At 35.2% G+C, this 20974-nt stretch overlaps 1 protein-coding gene across 3 annotated transcripts in view; it reads right to left on the reverse strand.

Annotated features, from left to right (window-relative positions):
• Window positions 1–295: 295 nt before the first annotated feature.
• Window positions 296–20974, reverse strand: part of TBC1D15 (TBC1 domain family, member 15) — an 86525-nt gene continuing 65846 nt past the window's right edge. For all 3 annotated transcript variants that reach the window (XM_011978505.1, XM_011978504.1, XM_011978506.1), the window contains 7 exons: window positions 15705–15821; window positions 10715–10815; window positions 6852–6951; window positions 6091–6188; window positions 3797–3913; window positions 3185–3271; window positions 296–1636 (listed from right to left, as the gene is read on the reverse strand). In XM_011978505.1, the coding sequence (XP_011833895.1) occupies window positions 1415–1636; window positions 3185–3271; window positions 3797–3913; window positions 6091–6188; window positions 6852–6951; window positions 10715–10815; window positions 15705–15821 (842 nt within the window). In that variant the 3' untranslated portion in view covers window positions 296–1414. The remainder of the gene's footprint in view (window positions 1637–3184; window positions 3272–3796; window positions 3914–6090; window positions 6189–6851; window positions 6952–10714; window positions 10816–15704; window positions 15822–20974) is intronic.

Below are 20974 nucleotides of genomic sequence, written 5' to 3' on the forward strand. Positions count from 1 at the left end.
GTGGATCACTTGAGGTCAGGAGTTCGAGACCAGGCTGGCCAACATGGCGAAACCCCGTCTCTACTCAAAATACAGAAATTAGTTGGGCGCGATGGCACAAGCCTGTAGTCCCAGCTCCTCGGGAGGCCTAGGCACGAGAATCGCTTGAACCCAGAAGGTGGAGGCTGCAGAGAGCCAGGATTGTGCCACTGCACTCCAGCCTGGGCAACAGAGCAAGACTGTCTAAAAAAAAAAAAAAAAAAAAAAAAAAAAAAAAATAGCAGACTATTTCTAAGTATAATTTAACTAAAAACACTACTTCAACTTCAAATTTATTTTAATGATATATACAGGAGTTAACAACTTACAATTAAACCAAAGTAAGTTATGTTAATTCCACATAACTTAAAATCATGCAATACTGCATGGTAAAAACAACAGCTTTGTGCACATACAAAAATTATTATTTTGAGACTCATGAGAGCATCTAGAAATTTTTCAAATAAGCTTTTTGCAAAGAGTACTTTATAAAAATTTAAATACCTGATTAATCAGTTAATGCATTATTAGGAAAGATAATAAACATTATTAGTAAAGTGAGGTTACAAGCAATTAATTTTAAAATTATACCAGGTACAGGGTTGAACATAATCTCATGAAATAAATGTTTAAGAAAATAGTTTTGAAAAAGATCTCATATTGAAGCCATGTTAAATTTTGATAAACCAGGTTATATAAATCAAGTTTATTCAGTTAATGAAAATATGCCTAACCTTTCTTATACTCATAAATAAGTACTTATATATAATCTTTATATACAAGTGAAGAAAAGTTCAATGTAAAAAATACACTGCCAATCCACTTATTATGGTTGAAATAATTATTTATCTACACATTAGACTGCATTGATGAAAATGTCCAATTTAAATCACATTCAACCAGCATAAATATTTAAGCTGAGTATTGTTGTAAACAATAGAGAAAAAAATCCTTTTATTTTTATTTTTTATTTCATTACTGGGTAACAATCTACGTCTCAGCTTAGAATGCTATAGAAAGCCTCCGCATTTAATTTAATCAAATCCCAAACCCAATAAACTTAGAGTAAACAAAGCAAATGTTTTTCAAAGTGCATAATTTCCAACTCATCCACTTGCGATATTTATCCAATTCCAGTTCATCAGCAAGAAAATAAAATGTACTTGGCTATAAAAATACTCAGGAATGTTATCGAAAAGGAAAGGCTATTTGGTAGAAGTAACTACAAAAATAATTAGTTTAAATCTTTGTAAAGCTTTAATGTAAGAACATCAGTACACTTTCTTTACATAAACCTTAAAGCATGATCAATACCAAGATTTTAAATTTTCAACTTTCAAGTACTTGAAAAAGAGTTGCAACAAAGTGTCTCTTCCCAAAAAAGCAAGAATAGTGATCATGCAGGTGTTAATCTGCAGACATCTGAGGACACTGGTATCTGTGTTGGACTGTCATCTCTGGCTCCACTGGCAGAGAGTGTAGGCAAGGCATTACTTGGAAACGCGGATGTAGGACGAGGAGTCATGACAACATTTTCGTCTTCACCAATGTCTGAATCTGGTGTTGTAACTTCACTATCTTGAAGCCCAAGAATCTCACAGACTGCTTGTGGCAATTCCTGGATATGAAAAATCAAACTCAAAACCATATTTCACTACAGAGGAAAAATAACCAAAAAGTAACACTTCTGTTTAAGACTACATTGATTCCAGAATCTGAGCATTTGTCCTAACAATGTGAATGTCATGTACCCTTCTCACAACTTTTTTCTCAGCTCCAAATGAAATGCTAACCACCTTTCTTTCCCTAAGTGGTTCTTGGGTATCTTCCAAATTAGTCACTCTCCATCTCACCTCCACACTCCCACAAACATAGCATGTCCTAATATTTGGCATTTATCTCTTTCTACTTTTTGTAATAATATCTTACTTAGACCATCTGTCTCTTTCAGTAAACAAAGTTCTTCAAAGGCAAGAAGTATCTCATTGACATGCTTTGGAAGAGAACAGGTATCAAATAAATGTTTGTAGAACTGAACCAAGTAACAGTTTGGATCCATGAACAAATGATACAAGGACTAAGCAAGAATTTTCATAAAAATGCAAAGTCATAATGTGTGCAGAAAACCAACGTGGCACATGTATACCTATGTAACAAACCTGCATGTTGTACACATGTACCCTAGAACTTAAAGTATTTAAAAAAAAAAAAAATGCAAAGTCATGGTCGGGCGTGATGGCTCACGCCTGTAATCCCAGCACTTTGTGAGGTCGAGGTGGGTGGATCACCTGAAGTCAGGAATTCGGGACCAACCTGGCCAACATGGTGAAACCTCGTCTCTACTAAAAATACAAAAATTAGCCAGGCATGGTAGTGGGCGCCTGTAATTCTAGCTACTCAGGAAGCTGAGGCAGGAGAATTGATTGAACTCAGGAGGAGAAGGCTGCAGTGAGCCGAGGTCACGCCACTGCATTCCAGCCTGGGCAACAGAATGACACTCCGTCTCAAAAAAAAAAAAAAAAAAAAAAAGTCATGAGGTGGGCACAGTGGTGTGCATGCACCGGTAATCCCAGCTACTCAGGAAACTAAGGCAGGAGGATCACTTGAGCCCAGGAGTTCAAGGCCAGCTTGGGCAATTTAGCAAGGCCCTTTCTCTTAATAAAAAGAAAAAGCCAAAACACACCAGAAGTACACTGCTTTGGTTCAAATTCAGATAATGTATCAAATTTGCCTTGTTTTTAAATAATTAATAACTTGACTAATATAAGTGAGTGACACAGGCTAAATAATACTGATTTAATTATTTTTGATTAGCATTCATTTTTATTTAGAGATTCTGCATATTTAATATGAGAACCTATTCTGTATTCATGAGCTCAACTGGGTAATATATCATTGCTGAAATTTTACAGCCTCTTAAATTGTTATAGAAATATTTTCATTACTTTTATCATTTTCCCTTATTAGCTGTTTCCTATCTGCCATAATTAGTCAACTGTTTTCAATTAAGTGCTGTAAATCTAGAACAGCAAACAATAAGCCAGTCAATACTTTGTCTGCCCTCAACTTACTAAAATTGCTATTTTATTTCCAAGAAGAAAAATCTTTCTTGATCTCAACCCACCAAAAACAAACAAATCTTGCAATTACTTGAAGCACTGTATACCTTGCATTTTACCATCTGTAGAGAAATTGCTTCTGCCTTGCATAGTATATCTTCCACATCAATTTTCATGGACAATTCATTGATATGCTAAAAAGTATCAACAAAATAAAATGATAATCAAAAGTGAATACACTATTCTATTCTATTATACAAACAACTGATTACCAGTTATATTTCACTGCAGACAAAATCCTTAAAACAAAAACATTCATATACTACAAATACATAGGAAATTCCATGTATCTTTCTTTAGGTTATTTCAAGTTTTAAAGCTAAAGACTAGCTAATAGTCTTATATAAGGAACATTAAATCCAGCAGCTCTCCCAAGTCTGACATCTCAAAGTTATAATCAAAAGACAATTAATTTTTGAAAAACTAAACTACATAAAAGAGCATTTGTTGAATTTCCTTTTCTTCCTAATTAGCCAGGTAAAAATAACTGGCCAATGTGTGTTGGAACTGTCATTCTCAGATAGTCATTCCTAGCATTGTTACTGACACAATTTAAGTTATTCAAGAGATTTAATAATGTTCCAAGGAAATGTTCTGTATATCAGGACCACCAAATAGAAGAACCAGAACACTAAAATCTGAATTAAAGGAATAACTACCTTAAGTATTTCATTGAAGCCATAATGCTTTTCCATTATTTGCTGCTTTTCTGATTCCAGAATGGCACAACAGAGAAGAAGATGGAAATTTTTACATGGTAGTTCGGTCCACATTACCTATAGAAGGCAGAAGAACTATTTTGCAAACTGTATCAATTCTAAAACATTTTCCTCACAGATACAATTCTGAACACTGAATGACTTCTATGCAAAGTAGATGTTGCCTGTTTAGGGTAGCCCAAGGTTTTTCTAGCTAGGAAATGAGGGGAACGAGAGTCTTACCTTCACCTACAAAGTAACTATCATCAAGTTTAATATTATATGAATATGATATACTCTAAATGCGGTTAAGATAACTATATTAAGTAAATTACTGAGCTTAACCAGTATGATAAATGTTATTAATGCAGGACCGACAGCCACAAGGTTAACGTGTAAGGGGTTAGATGTATTTTCAATATTTTTCCAAAGTATCAGTTTCTCACTGTGATCTGAAAAAAAGACTAAAGCTAAGTCCTGGAAATAAAAAAGGTTCAGTTACGTAGTACATGGAATCAGAAACACCCAAAGGTAGCTCTCCATTCTAAATACGTAAAACCCTTGTATCACATTTTATCCCTGATTGTGACAATAACTGAATTAACTGCCCCAAATTTATAACCAAACATATAAAATGCTTCATCAATAGCTCAGCTGTTCCTAAATATAGATAATATCCTTGAATTTAGGGTCTTAATTTCCCCCTGCTTCATGTACCTAATAACATCTTTTCTGGAAACATAAAAACATCCACACAAACCATACCATTAGAGCATACCTGAAATGTGTTTACTTCTTTCAAAAGGAGTAAATCAAGTTGAATAATTTTCAAACTAAACCCAATTGTTGAAAGTTTAATTATAATGCAATTAACCTCAAAGTTTCATTAAAAGTTTGAATTTATTTAGTAAACACAGATTGAGGAGTTATTCTAGCTATGTGGTAATAATATTCTTAATTCATCCTTTAAAACCCATTTATGCCTGAAGTTGCAATTTTTTCAATTTTTTAATCAGAACTTGGTGATGATCTTGAGCAGCAGGATATAAACAACTCCCACATGCTTAGCGTTCCAATAACGGAACACTAGACATAAATGAATTAACCCATTTTTAACTCCCAAATTAAGATACTAATTTAACAAAACTGATAAACATTTAAGTATGATTCCAGATACAGAGCATGTGGGTTTTATTCCTAATTTCAGAACAGAGGAAGTGAGCACAAAGCAATCCACTTTTAACTTGTAACCAGCACAATGCCTTGTCTAATGGTAGTACAGCCATCAATAGTATAGGAATCCATTTCCAGCTGTAAAAACCTCAGAGACCACTAAGGTTCCACTGTATAAAGTTGTATTTACTATCAAAATGGATTATCTCCCAATTCTTTCCTTGGAAGAATTTCTGTTATCCTAAGGTATGATCAATCATTATACCAGCATTCTATTAAAAAGCACACCAGGCTGGACACAGTGGCATACACCTGTAGTCCCAGCTACTTATAAGGCTGAAGGCAAGAGGATTATTTGAGTCCAGGAATTCAAGATCAGTCATAGCAAGACCCCTTCTCTTAAAAAAAAAACAAAAACAAAAACAAAAAAGCACACTGATTTATTATTAACAAATACTTAAGAAAATGTGAAATGATTTGGTTTTTTATTAAAGGTTGCCCTGGAAAAATAAACAATAGTGATTACACATGGGGGGATGGTATAAGGGAAACATGGGATGTAAAATTACCTATTGGGTACTATGCTCACTACCTGGGTGATGGAATCATTCACACACCAAACCTCAGCAACATGCAATTTACCTATGTAACAAATCTGCACATCTACTCCCTGAACCTAAAAGTTGAAAAAATAAAGAGTTGCCTTGGGTAAAAAATGGAATAAAAGGAGTACACCAAAAACATAAGAAAATCCTCTATAACAGATGTGGCAAAGCCTCACATAAAGTCAAGTGTCTCAAAGGAAGAACAAAGGCAGCAAATAAATGGTCTAGAGAACTTGTTCTGGGATACCTCTTGGCCCCAAATCTCACAGAGACTGTAATTTGAAGAATGAAGTTCCAAATGACCAAATATTCAGTATGAGACTAATTTTTAAGAAGAGGCTACCAGTTCATCAGAATTCTGGAACATACTTGCCTTAGATATTTCAGTAAGGCTATCATAATCCATTTATACTCTACAGAATAAACTGTTTCTTTTCATAATAAATATCACATTTGCATAATAATTTAAGGACTTACCTCCCATAATCGAAGAATATCTAGAAAACTAAATTCCCTTTTGAATCTGATTAAAAGCCATCTGAAGCAAAAATAAAGGTATCCGGAGTCCTGAGATTCTATGCAGAAGAAAAAAACACATACACATATACGACTTATTCTCATGCTAATTACGTCAGAATACAGTTACTTTTCTCTAATTTTCCTATGCATCTTAGGCAATTCAAGCCCTATACATTTGTCTTCTACGTTAAGGAATCATTTCAAACTTGAAGGCTGACTTGTTTTTAAAAACTAACAAATAATACATTTTATGAATCAAGTTTAAGGCAGAATTATACAATGAGAGTTTGGTCCCACACTTTTATGGAACCGAAGAAAGTGCAGTAGACTATATATGTCTTTAAGTTCTTTTTTATTGAGACACGGTCTTGCTATGTCACCCAGGTTGGACTGCATGGAGTGATCACAGTTCACTGTAGCCTCAATCTCCTGGGCTCAGGTAATTCTCTCACCTCAGCCTCCTGAGTGGCTGGGACTACAGGCATGCATCACCACAGCCGGCATTTTTTTATTTTTTTCCTTATAGAGATGGGGTCTCACTGTGCTAGTCAGGCTAGTCTCAAACTCCTGGGTGCAAGTAATCCTCCCTCCTTGGCTTCCAAAGTGCTGGGATTACAGGCATGAGCCACTGCACCTGGCTTCTTTAAAGAGTTCTTTACATTTTTTTCTATGCATTACTCTACAATTTGCTGGGTATAGTTCTGATTCACTAAACTTACCTAAGTAACTGCAAAATCCACTGTCTAACAATCGAAGTAAGGTACTCAGCTGAATTAGCTGGGTCTTCATGCCTTGCATTTGTTCTTCAAAATTCTGATGCTTTAAAAGGAAATAATTGTTATTATACAAGTAATATTTCATAAATATTTTATAGTACATAATGACTGATAACTAAAACATGATGTCCAAGGACAAATGTTGAACTTATACCACACTGGTTATCTTAAAAAATGTGTAACTAACCAAAAAACTAATGCAACACTAAAAGGGAAAGTAAAGAGAAAGAATCCTTGCTCTCAAAACTAAGGATTATTTTTTCCTCTATTCATTTGACTTAGATAAAGAAAAATGTAGACACAGCAACTGCTGACTGACTATTTATTTCTTACACAGCATAAAAGACTTGGTGAAAGAAACACACAAATTCTTTCCACTGTTAAATATTCCTTCAAATTACATGTAATAAAATTAATTTTAGGGTTAATATGTATTTCATTTTAAAGAATTACTTCTTAGGTTTGCTGACACTGGAGAATCCGTAAAGTCAAAACCAACAATATTAAAATATTATCTGGATTTTGTACTTAAATTCTTTCACAAGTGCAAAGGCTGTATGATGCACGATACAGACTGAACACAGAAGCAAATGTGAAAATTCAGCTGTCTTCTATTAAACCAGACATTTTTAAAAATGAAAAATTTAAAACAATCTCTGTGTCAGTAAATTTTTCATTAGGAAAAGTTACTTTTCATTAAAAAACGTATCTATGTTAAGGTAGAATGTGTTGTTAATGAATTAATAAATGAATACAAGTTTCTCAGTATTAATTTTTCACATAAACATCAACAGATAGAATCCACATAAACAAAAACTCTTTCAGCTCTTCAATAATATGGGAGAGTGTGAAGGGGCCCTGAGGTCACAAAGTTTGAGAACTGCTGGGGTTCATACGCTTTAAGCAATCTTCACAGTTGAGTAGACTCCCCACCAACACCTGAGTCAAGGGGCCAGAAGGCACCAAAACAGATGCTCTGAAAGGCTTCTTAAATGATTTGGATCTCTTTAACTCAATCCCAATCCCAATCCCTCTGGGGTAACCTAACCCTAACCTAGTGAAAGCCTTAGAAAAACATTTCCTCCTTCACACTTACTTTTTCACTTTTACAGTGCAATACAACTATCACATTATATTATCACATTAATACAACTATCACATTAGAAACAATTCATTCTTTAGTTTAAAAAAAATTAAGTCTATTAATTCTCAAAAAGCTGTTTCTCTTTAATAATTTTGAAAACCGTTTATTAACAGACTAACTCAAGGCTTTAGGATATAGTTCCTCCACATTTACCAGAGAGACCTATAGAGAAGGGGCAGAATCAACTCTGATTAACAGGATCATTCTTACTGTGACACAGTCAAAGACTAGAGCTGATTTGGGAAAACTAACATGGCATAGCCATTTGCTACCCACTCTGCTGTAAAAAAGAAGCATATCCATAATGACAGACACCATATTTGAAAAAGTGGTTACTCCTGGAGAAGGGAGAGTGGGATCAACAATGGATATACAAAGGGCTTCAAATGTGTCTGTAAATAAATGTCTCTGTATGGGGCAGGGGAGGGCGAGATGGAGAGGAGAAAGGAACTAAAACTGTATGGCAAAATGGATGATGGATATAACAAAGTTCATCAGATCACTTGTACTTTGTATTTCCATAATAACAGACAAAGTCTATGCCTAGACCTACATTAGATGTAAGTAAACATCAATAAAAGTAAATTTATGGACATTAGGTTCAGCCACCACAAAAGTAGTACAAACTTACATGAAGTAAAGCTATAAAACAAAAACAAAGAATCAAGAAATAGCAGCACAGATTTAGGGACATCAAACAAAGGCAATGCAGTGGAAAAAAAAATCATACAGGTTATTTTGATTGCCATGTATTGCCCTCTCATTATTGAAACATTATGAAAGAAAAGATGTTAGCAGACAATATACTAAGAAGATAATTTTTTAGAATAAAGACTAGAAAAATCCACAGAACATCCTTAATGGAAAAGGCAAACACGAGAGCATTTACTGTGAAAATGATAGAACAAAGAAACTGAACCTTCATACACAAAAAATGACAGACTATAAAGTGTTTATTACACACGTTCAGAAGGCAGTCTTTACATATGAGATCTATATACACACGTGTATGCATGTATGTATGTGGCACTAAATGTCAATATATATTTACATGCCAATATTGGCTTAGTTTTATTGAAAACTTATTGCACAATCCTAATTACAGTATGTTCATCTTAGCTTTATTTTTATATTTTTTAGAATATCTACTATAGCAATTTAAACTAATCACTGGGGAAAGATTCACATGTTTGTTCTACAAAAATCAGTTGAACAACCTCATGTCAGGCATTAGGAAAATTCTGGTATGCTACCAGTGAAACAAAGATATAATCCCTTTTATCAAGGAACATACTAACTCTAGTGAAAAGAGAATAAACAACAAAAACACAAGGAAGGCACACAACAGTTTTTATGTAATTGGTATCAGCTATATAGACCTTTATAATAAATGCCTCAGGTTTCTAGAGCACTTGGGAGTAAATGGAACTAAGAAGGTAGACAAATCAATCAATCAAAAAAGGAAGGACGACAAACAATGACATTACCAAATTACTGCACTGATAATCCTTCCAAATAATCAAAAAATAATAATTTATGGCAAAAAACCAATTTGAATATTTATGAATTTAACAGTAAAAGAACATTTTAAAGCTATCAAATCTTACCAAGTATACATTTAGAAAAAAACTGAAAGAAGTGAGAACAAGTTGAATCTATGGACAAGAGACTTGAGGAAATGGGCACAAGCAGGGAAAATTTGAAGGAGAAAGAAAAATAGGCAAGCAAAAGGGAAGAATACAAGTAAAGAAAAAAAGAGAAGGGTACCACTTCCAAATTTCACATTTGTATCCCAAAAACTCTGAGTTAAACCCTGTATTACAGGAAAATATTTCAGATGGTTAGATTCAAAATGTTTATCCCCTTGCAAGCAAGCCATTTCAATGTCCAACATAAAGGCCCAGCATCCAGTATGTTAGTCTTATTTTGAAGAAACACAGCAACCTATGTAGTCAGGTCTTTGAACTTCATATGCCTTTATTTAGTCTCACCCCTTCTGCTTTTTTTTTTTTCTAATAGATTGCTTGAGAGACTTTTCTATTTTATTTCCCTGTCAATATTCTCTGCACTATTATCCTAGAACTCTGTCTCAAAGATTTAACAATGATAATAGATAAAATGTTCTTTGTACTAACATGTATATATAGACAGTTCAACTCTAATAATCATATACTTCTGGGAAAATAACAATGAATTCCTAAGAAAGTGTCAGAGTTACAAATAGTTCAAACACATCTGGAGAAAAATCAGTTGCTATAATGATAAAATTCAAAGTCTTCACAAAAGGTAAGGATATTACTTGGCATAACTAAGATTTATCTCTGAAACAGATATTAAAGTTCAACTATTCCACAAAATTGAATTCATCTATTTTATCAATATTCTATAATGACGCATGGCTCTTTAGTAGAACATAAGCATTTACTGATATTAAATCCTGATTATTCCTATACTACAGACACAAACTATTTCCTGTATTAAGAACACCACCAGTATTTCTAAGACCTTGAAAGGCTACTAAAAAGAGAAAGTAACAAAAGGCATGAGGTAATTATTTTAAGTTCCATCATAGTTGGCTAAACATAAAAATCAACCTTACACTATAAAATGATACAACTAAAATTTTCAAAATCAGTTTAATGGAAGGAATCCCTGTTCTTACCATTTGGTCCATGTAAGAGGCAAAGCACCAAAAGGCATCCACTTCATTTTCCATCACATATAAAAGAGGGGAAAGTAAGTCACTCATTCCCTGAACATATCCTAAAAAGAAAAGAAAAAAGAGTCTCTGAAAACCCAAGTTTTATGTATCCTTCTGAAAGTTGTGCATATCACCACCACTTCACTTAAAATTGTAACTTTCTCATTTGCATTCAGAAATTGGTAGACATTGATATTCACCAAGAAAAGAATATAAATGAGGAGGAGGAACTCTAGTCATGAGTAAGAAAGATGAGTTGTTTTAGATTGAGATGTCAAGCAATATATAGCTTCTAGTATGTGTCTCAGTGCAGATACACTATCAAGAGTGGGTAAATATTTTAAAAATAATGTGCAAGAGCATCATGAGACAGAAGAGGAGTGAAGAGATAATCAAGAGAAACGTCAAATGTAAGAGTATACACTCAAAGACAGGTTTAAGAAAGACCAGTCAGAGAAGCAAAGAAAAAAATGAAGGGAGAAGAATGTTGCAAAAATCAAGCAGAAAGTTCCAAGCCCAGAGTGGTTAGCAATGCCAAACTATGATGAGCAAGCCACATAAAATAAGAACTTTGGGTTCTGCTTTAACAATCAGACCTTTAGATTCACACAACAGGAGTTACAAAATTAAGAGCCTCTTTTAAATAGTCATATCTATGTCCTTCTTTCTTTTTTTGTTACTCTCTACACCCAACCAATGTCAGCAACTGGGCTTAATCCAATCAATATTTTGTACCTGAAGTGACCACTTACCTACATATCTCTTGATGTTATTATAATTTCTCAACAGTGACAGTAATAGAGCCCTCGATTAAAAGAAAAACTAGGAAATTAAGGAGTCAGATCCCTCGCTTAAAAATAAGAAAAAGTGTTAGTTTTACTTTTTCACCTGAACATATCAAACTTCTTGTTTTTTTACTTCCTCTTATAAAACCCTCAATTATCCTTGTTTTACAATTTTCAAGACTTGAAAAATTTTCAGACTTAAGAGGTTCTTGAACCAATGAAGGGACATGAACTTATACTAAGCCTTTTTACTTAAACATTATCATTCAACTTTGGTAACTTCTGTGTATTTATTAAAATCACGTAGAAATGTCTTTATTGGTAGCTTGGGAAGTCTGGAAAATAGTCTTTCATTTGCAGATCAATAGCTTACATTTATAGTCAACAAAATCTATCTGCACTGAAGCCATGTAAAAGTAAATATTTAATAAAAACGGGAGGGAATAGTTCTGCTATCATATAAATGATACATAACTATACATTACTCTGTTTTGGAAGAAAACTTTAAAAAATGATCTCAGAAGGTAGGTAAACTAAATCTCTTGAGAAAACTCAGATCAAACATACAACAGACAGAGGCACTCAGATCACCTCAGAATCTCCTTACAAATGAAGTTTCAGCTCAATTTGCTGTGAGCCTCTGTCCAATCATCTACCGCCACATCTTTCCACAGTCCTATTAGCCTCACTCTGTCTACACTGTACCCTATGGGAAAATACAGCTCTACTCACTTTAGGATAAAAGGGCACCTGGGTTCTCATGGAGGGCATCCAATTATTACAGTACCAGACAATGAAGTTACCAAGACATTTAGATAAAAAAACTAGACAAAAGTGACATACGACAAGATATCTACATGTAATCATTTCTACGAATTTATATAGATGGTTTCTAAAATAATGTACACTTTTTAAAAAAGAACAAGATAGACGGAAGACTAAATTGTTATCATCAAAACTTTCCTACCTGACATAGTGAAATCAATGACAAATAATAAAGGTTAAACCAATTAAAGTATGAAGGAAATCTAATCTGAATTCAACAAAGTGCAAGAGTACTGAGTCTGACTGTGTACGATCTACATCAGAAATATTTCAAAGTGTGCTATTCAAAAGATTTACAAAGCACCTTTCCTCTCTTAAAAAAGTGCTTTATTATTAAGTTATAATGAATAAAAATTCCTAAGAAGCCAATTTAATCCTTTAAGTCTTCAGTTTCCATATGGAATCACTACCATATTTCTTCTGTTAAGTCTTAGCTGAAGCAAGTTGTCAAATTAATCTTCATGTTCTGGTTGCCTTTAATCTATTTTATTTTATACATGATGTTCTTTGGGGTATCTCATGGGTTATGGGGGGTGGAATTAATGTACAAATTCCTTTTAATTAAAGAAAGATTAAAGATGTTTAAATTGGCATTTAGTGATACTCAGATTCCTCACTACTGCTGAATGATGCACATCTTAATCAGCACCAGTACAATTTCTAAAGTACTTCCCTAAAATCACTTCCATAGCAAATTTGTTTCACTGCAGGAAGGGGGTGGGAGGGAGGTGAGAAATGAACATCTTATCATCCTAGTGTATACTTGCTTACACCAAAAAGGAAAATTTAAACTACATATAGTTCAATTTTCCAGGTTACTGAAGCTTATCCTTTCGAGTATCAAATTAAAGAACAAAAATCTTGAGGATCAGAAATCATTCTTAAAAAACATTACACACTCTAACCTTTCACTGATTATTCAGTATCATCATTACATATCCAGTAATGATACCACCCACAGAAACTTTCTGTAGTATCTGCACTCACTAACTCAAAGTCACACTTCCTTAAGTTCTTTTGTCTACTTTTGGTAATTTTTGTCTCATTCCTCCCTACTGAGACTGTATTCGATGCAAATACACCTATACCTCACCTATGGGTTAAGAAACCAAACTCCATATAATGAAATCACCTACAAGACAGAGTAAATTTACATTCCAGGTTGCTCTGCTATGAGTAAAGAGTAAGAAATGTTGTCTATTGCTTTTATAAAAAGTATCTTGGCTTCACATAAGTTACCTTGGCTTCCTGCAGTTATCTGCAGGAAGCTTGACTATGTTTCAGGTAACTGAAATGTCTATATAGAAAGAATGCGACATGAGTATAAACAAATCGAGAGGGTAAGTTATCCAGTTAGCTGGTTTGGGACAATGCCCTGAGAAAATTAAGCATTCAGGAACTCCTGCTACAGAATACGTATGAATTTGTATCTCAAAATTACCATCTGAGAGAATGGAGCAATGCCTTCTGTTCCGAAGGAGAATGGTCCTATTCCCTACAGTGGTAACTGAAACTAAAATAAACGGCAAGGGGTTGAAGTGCTGAAGGTGTAGAGGTAAGAATCCCAGCCTGCAATAAAGACCTGGGTCTCTACTCCCAGACCAATTATTTACTTGTGTGACCATAAGTCACACTCTAAATCAAAATAACCTTACTCATAAAGTGAGAATTATTTCCCCCCTTTTTCAAAAGGCTCCTATGAGAATGAAAAATCAAATCAAGTATGAAAGCACTCTGTAACCTGAAAAGCACTCTACTAATATTCTTGCAACAATTCAACTTGAAGCTCATTATAGGTGTCATAGACAGGACTGACTACATTTTACATTTTAAAGAAAACTGCAACTTTTGACTTACTGTCACCAAAAAGGCTGATACCTCAAGATCAAAACGGAGAGTATATCTTCCCCTAACTTACATATAGGAAACCAAGAGAAACTTACACAGAAATAACAGTGAAGAAAATGTGCCCGTAATTCAAGGTTCATTTGGTTTTAATGTGCTAAGTATCTAACCACTTTCTCTAAAGGACGTCTCAAACGTTACTAATCTAGAAAACATCTATTTCCACTATCCTTTAGCTAGAAGCCACTCACATAGCAGGTAACTCAAACATTTCTAGTATTTATACTTATTCAAAGGTTGATGGTTAGACAAGCTGTTGGTCCTTTAAATAAACATCTTAAGTTCTCTTGCCCCTTAAAATAATGGTTCCTTAAGTTTTCTACCCTTTAGCATCCCTTCCCCAGGTAATTTCACACTTCTAATTCCACCATCAGTTCTCTTTTTTTTTTTTTCATGAAACAGAGTCTCACTCTGTCACCCAGGCTGGAGTGCAATGCAGCGCGATCTCGTCTCACTGCAACCTCCACCTCCCAGGTTCAAGCAATTCTCCTGACGCAGCCTCCCGAGTAGCTGGAATTACAGGTGTGTGCCACCCAGCCCAGTTAACTTTTGTATTTTTGGTAGAGACGGGGTTTCACCATGTTGGCCAGGCTGGTCTTGAACTCCTGACCTCAGGTGATCCATCTGCCTTGACCTCCCAAAGTGCTGGGATTACAGGCATGAGCCTCCGCACCCGGCCCCGGCATCAGTTCTTACAACAAATTTCTGGTAAAGAGATTTACCAAAAAAACAGTAAGTTCTATATGCCCTACAAAATTTTTGCACTGCTTATCTAAGATATCCAATCAGTATTTTTCTTTGCAATGGGAAAAGCATATCAAACAATGGTTTGCAAACTTTCTCAGTTCATGGTTATCATCCTTAGTATTTCGGCAATTTTTCCCAAGGCACTCCTAAGTCTCAAAGAAATAACAACTCCATTTATTAAGCTGTTAGGTCAAAACAATTGAGTAAGTATTCATGTCCTATGAGCTTACCACCTACTGAGCACTACAATACTTCTCAAACCTTGAAATTCAACTGGCTATCACCATCCTCATTTATTTTTATCATTTATTTTTACATAGTAGTTACTTATCACAGCAAGGCCAAAAACCCAGCTTTGCAAAGACATAACTTCATCAAAAAGAATGTAATGATTTAATGTTAAAACCTTTAGCTATTTCAGCTAGTAGTTAGAGTGGTGTCCTATAGATGTCTCTATAATTCCCTTAAAAATTTTAAATATCCCATGGTGCTCCAGTTAGTCTGCTGCAGCAACCCAGGGCTCCTTGGTTAAGAACCATAGCCTTGTAAGTTTCCAGTCCCCTGGAGAACAAATTCTCTTAAAACTAGGCCTATGAAGCTATTAGCCATGTCTAACTGGATTAAAAAAGGAAATTCTAAAGTAAATATATTTACATCTTTTAAAATTAGGACTTTAGAGGAGAACTTACCTAAATCAAAATCATACATACAATAGGTCATCAAAATGTCATGAAGCAAAATCAACCCTGGATTATCTTGGCCTTCATAAAACTTGTTTGTTCGATCTGTTCTGTTAACATCTTTTTCTGAAGAGGAAAATCATCACATATTTGAAAAGCTTCCAAAAAACAGACTCTTATAAAGCTCACATCATACAAGTACAGAGTCATTTTTCTTGCTATTAATTTCACTCACCAAGCTTTATTTAATGAAGAAAAAATTCATCAAATTCTATTTCAAATATGCAATAAAGTAACATTTCAGAATTTTTTCAAGAATCAGTCCTCCTCCTCATAGGCAGATTTTAAAATATTTTTCAATGTTTATCTAAACATAGAAACCTTTCAACTGCATAGTGGAAAACATTTTCAATGAATTAAAAGCAACACTAAGTAATAATCTGTATTACCAACAAAAATGCCAGTCATTAATGCATGTCACAGATACTAGTACTTGAAAACTAATTTTAAAAAGCTACCACCTAATCAAGCATAATCAAAGAGATTTGTTTCATTCACAATTACTGCATTTATTATAAGTATCATCAAATTCTTTGTCATGTCTCAATCATCTTTAGGACAAATTATTTCCTTATTTTCCTATCTACGCAATTTAGATATCATTAACGTTGGAAATGACTTCATGAGAAACAAATTTGGAAACATCATGAGTGTGTCCAAAGTTGTACTGACAATTCAATTCACAAACACTGATGCCTAAGTGCATCATGATGTGAGAGACTTTACAAGGAATTCTCCAAACTTGAATCTCTCAGTAAATTAGGAAGAAGTAACTTAAACAAACTGCTGTAGAATCAATTGTTTAAAAGTGATAACTGTCTCCCCCCAATTAAACTGAGTAATCTGAAAACTTTCTCAAAACTCTTTACAAAGAGATGAGGAGGTCAGGTGTGGTGGCTCACGCCTGTAATCCCAGCACTTTGGGATGCCGAGACAGGTGGATCACCTGAGGTGAGGAGTTCAAGATCAGCCTGGCCAATATGGCGAAACCCTGTCTATCAAAAATACAAAAATTAGTCGGGCATGCTGGCGTGCACCTGTAATCTCAACTACTCAGAAGGCTGCGGCACGAGAATGGCTTGAACCCAGGAGGCAGAGGCTGCAGTGAGCCAAGATCGCACCACTGCACTCCAGCATGGGCCACAAGGTGATACTGTCTCAAAAATAGTAATAATAAAAAAAAGATAAGGAGATACAACAGAGTGGAATCTAACAACAGGATATGATGTGAGCTTAATTAGATTCTGTAACGGCATTTAAAAAATTATTCAAATATTTTAGCTTTCTGTTAAAATGTACTACATTTGATTTTTAAAAAGCAAGCAAATACCCACAGAATTGTGGATACAGTTCTCAAATAAGCAAAAGTAATACCAAAAAAATTCATGCTATTTATGTAAAATTACAATTAAAAATGTCAAAATGGGCCAGGTACAGTGGCTCATGGCTATAATCCCAGCACTTTGGGAGGCCAAAACAGGAGGACTGCTTAAGCCCAGGAATTCAATAACAGCCTGGACAACATGGCAAAACCCTGTCTCTACAAAAAATACAAAAATTACCCAGGCATGGTGACGCTTGCCTGTGGTACCAGCTACTCAGAAGGCTGAGGTGGGAGAATCACCTGAGCCCAGGAAGTTGAGGCTGCAGGAAGCTGAGATGGCACCACTGTACTCCAGCCTGGGCGACACAGTGAGACCCTGCCTCAAAAAAAAAAAAAAAAAAAAAATGAAACTGCTTCTGTCTCATTTCACAGTTGATAAAGTTCATAATTTTTATTAACTCAAGCATAATTTATATTACCACAATGCCAGTACAGAGTATCTGCCTTAACATGTTTTTTAAACATAGTAAAAAAAAGTTGTTTGTATTCTCATGAACTACCAGTATTTCTTCTTGTATAAATATTTAATAGTGACAAGCCAGGTGAAAATCAGAAAAGGGATAAAAAGTAATATATAAAAATGCTATTTTATAATTATTTCTAGAAATTCCATTTCTGAAAAGGAGTACTTCAGTTAAAAACAAAAAGCTCTTATTAAACCTAACTCTCCATCTAATGTGATGTAGCTAAAAAAAAAGGCTGAAGAAAAACACAACCACATTAACTGACCCCATTTTATATTCACCATCACTAACATCAAGTGGATCTTGAATGCTGTCTGGCAATCCTGCTCTATTTCCCTTGTCCATTCACTCCCTATTCATAAAATTATTTTATACTTCCTTTCTCTTCAAGCCTCCATCTTCTCCCACATCCTAACTCAGATAAGGACCCTGCTTCCTATTTCTGAGAAAATGACACTATTTAGAGAATTTCCACAGGTTCCCACTATTCTAACCACACAACCGTGTTTGAACTGATACAGTCTCCCCGCTCTCCTAACACTATAAGTGAGTTTCATTAATTCTGTGGCAAAGACCAACCCCTCCTCTTGTGCATGAGAACCATCCCCTATTGACTACCCAAGGACTCTAGTAATTCTTATCTAGTTACTCTAGTAATTACCTCCCTCTTCAGCTTTACCAGTTTTTCCTTTCTACTGGACCATTCCCATAGTATTCAACTTTATATTATTTCTTTCAACATCATTAAAACCTTTCTTAATCCTACTTTTCCCTCTAACTGCTAGCTCACTTTCTGAAACTACATCTGTTTTCAGCAAAACTCCTTGAAAGAGCTGTATGTATTGTCTCCAAGTTGTCTTCCATTTCTCTTCAATTCACTCTAATCAGGTTATCACATGCACCAATCCATCAAAATTCTTCTTCAATCAAAATCTCCAGTGATCTCCTTATTCCTCTATGCAATGGTCAATTTAAATAATCTTACTTGGCATCCCAATTACCCTTTCTTGAAATACTTTCTTCACTTGTCTTTTAGGACATCAAACTTTCATGTTTTCTATCTATCTATGAAATAGATAGCCACAGTTTCTCTGTGGCTCTTAGTCTCTTCTGCTATCTTCTAATTTTTCCTACTTATAAATTAAAGTGCCCCAGGGCTCAGTTCTTGGGCTTTTATTTTTATAACTGTACTACTCCCTTGGCAATTTAATCTATTTTTTTTTCCTTCCAAGTTTTATTTTAGGTTCAAGGGGTACATGTGCAAGTTTGTTACACAGGTAACCGGTGTGTCATGGGGGTTTAGTGTACAGATAGCTTTGCCACCCAGGTAACGAGCATAACACCCAACAGGTAATTTTTCAATCCTCACCCTCCTACCACCCTTCACTCTCAAACAGCCCCAGTGTCTACTGTTTCCTTTTTTGTGTCCACGTGTACTTAATGTTTCCCTCCTACTTGTACTGAGAACATGTGGTATTTGGTTTTCTGCATTAATTCACTTAGGATTATGGCCTCCAGTTCCACGTATATTGCTGCAAAGGCTAGGATCTCTTTATTATGGCTGCATAGCATTCTATGCTGTATATGTACATTTTCTTTATCCAGTCCACCACTGATGGGCATCTAGGCTGATTTCATGCCTTCGCTATTGTCAAATAGTGCTGCTATGAACATACACGTGCATTTACCTTTGTGATATAATGATTTGTATCCCTTTGGACATATATCCAGTAATGGGATTGCTGGGTCGAACGGTAGTTCTATTTTAAGTTCTTTGGGAAATGTCTAGACTGCTTTCCACAGTGGCTGAACTAATTTACATTCCCACCAGCAGTGTATTAGCGTTCCCTTTTCTCTACAACCTTGCCAGCATCTGTTATTTTTTGACTTTTTAGTAACAGCCATTATGACTACCAGGAGATGGTATCTCATTGTGGTTTTGAATTGTATGCTGCAATAACTAGTAATATTGAGCATTTTTCCATATGCTAGTTGGCTGTGTGTACGTCTTCTTTTAAGACGTGTCTGCAGCCAGGCACGGTGGCTCACGCCTGTAATCCCAGCATGTTGGGAGCCCAAAGCGGGTGGATCACGAGGCCAGGAGTTCAAGATCAGCCTGGCCAAGATGGTAAAACCCTGTCTCTACTAAAAAAAAATTCTAAAATTAGCCCACCATTGTGGCGGCCGCCTGTAATCCCAGCTACTGGGGAGGCTGAGGCAGAGAACTGCTTGAACCCGGGAGGCAGAGGTTGCAGTGAGCAGAGATTGCACTGCTGCACTCCAGCCTGGGCGATAGAGGGAGACTTTGTCTCAAAAAAAAAAAAAAAAAAAAGTCTGCTCATGTCCTTTGCCCATTTTTTAATGGGGTTGTTTCTGCTTGTTGATTTGAGTTCCTTACAGATTCTGGGTATGAGACCTTTGAAAGATGCATACTTTGCAAATGTTTTCTCCCATTCTGTAGGCCATTTACTCTGTTGATTGATAGTTTCTTTTGCTGTACAGAAGCTCTTTAGTTTAATTAGGTCCCACTTGTCAATTTCTGTTTTGGTTGTAATTGCTTTGGCAGTCTTCTTCATCAAGTCTTTGCCTGGGTCGATATCCTCAATGGTACTGCCTAGATTTTCTTCTAGGGTCTTTATAGTTTCAGATTTTACATTTAAGTATTTAATTCATCTTAACTGATTTTTGTATATGGCGAAAGGTAGGGGTCCAGTTTAATTCCTCTGCATATAGCTAGCCAGTCAGCCCAGCAACATTTATTGAATGGGGAGTCATTTCCCTGTGGCTTGTTTTTGTCAGCTTTGTCAAAGATCAGATGGCTGTAGGTATATGACTTTATTTCTGGGTTCTCTAACATGTTTTGTTGCTTTATGTGTCTGGTTTTTGTCCCAGAACTACGCCATTTTAGTTACTATAGCCTTGCAGTATACTTTGAAGTCAGGTACTATGGCCTCCAACTTTCTTCATTTTGCATTAAGATCGCTTTGGCTATTTGGGCTCGTTTTTGGTTGCATAAGAATTTTTTTTCTAATTCTGTGAAAAATGTCATTGGCAGTTTGATAGGAATAGCACTGAATCTATAAATAGCCTTGAGCAGTACGGCCATTTTAAACAGTATTCTTTCAATCCATGGTATGAAATGTTTTTCGATTTGTTTGTGTTATCTCTGATTCCTTTCAGCAGTGTTTTGTAATTCTCATTGCAGAGTTCTTTCACCTCCCTGGTTAGCTGTATTTCTAGGTATTTTATTCTTTTTGTGCCTACTGTGAATGGGATCACATCCTTCATTGGGCTCTTGGCTTGGACGTTGTTGGTGTATACCAATGCTACTGATTTTTGTACATCGATTTTGTAAACTGAAACTTTGCTGA

This window comes from Mandrillus leucophaeus, unplaced genomic scaffold, assembly GCF_000951045.1.
Source record: "Mandrillus leucophaeus isolate KB7577 unplaced genomic scaffold, Mleu.le_1.0 Scaffold196, whole genome shotgun sequence".
In the NCBI taxonomy this organism is placed as follows: domain Eukaryota; kingdom Metazoa; phylum Chordata; class Mammalia; order Primates; family Cercopithecidae; genus Mandrillus; species Mandrillus leucophaeus.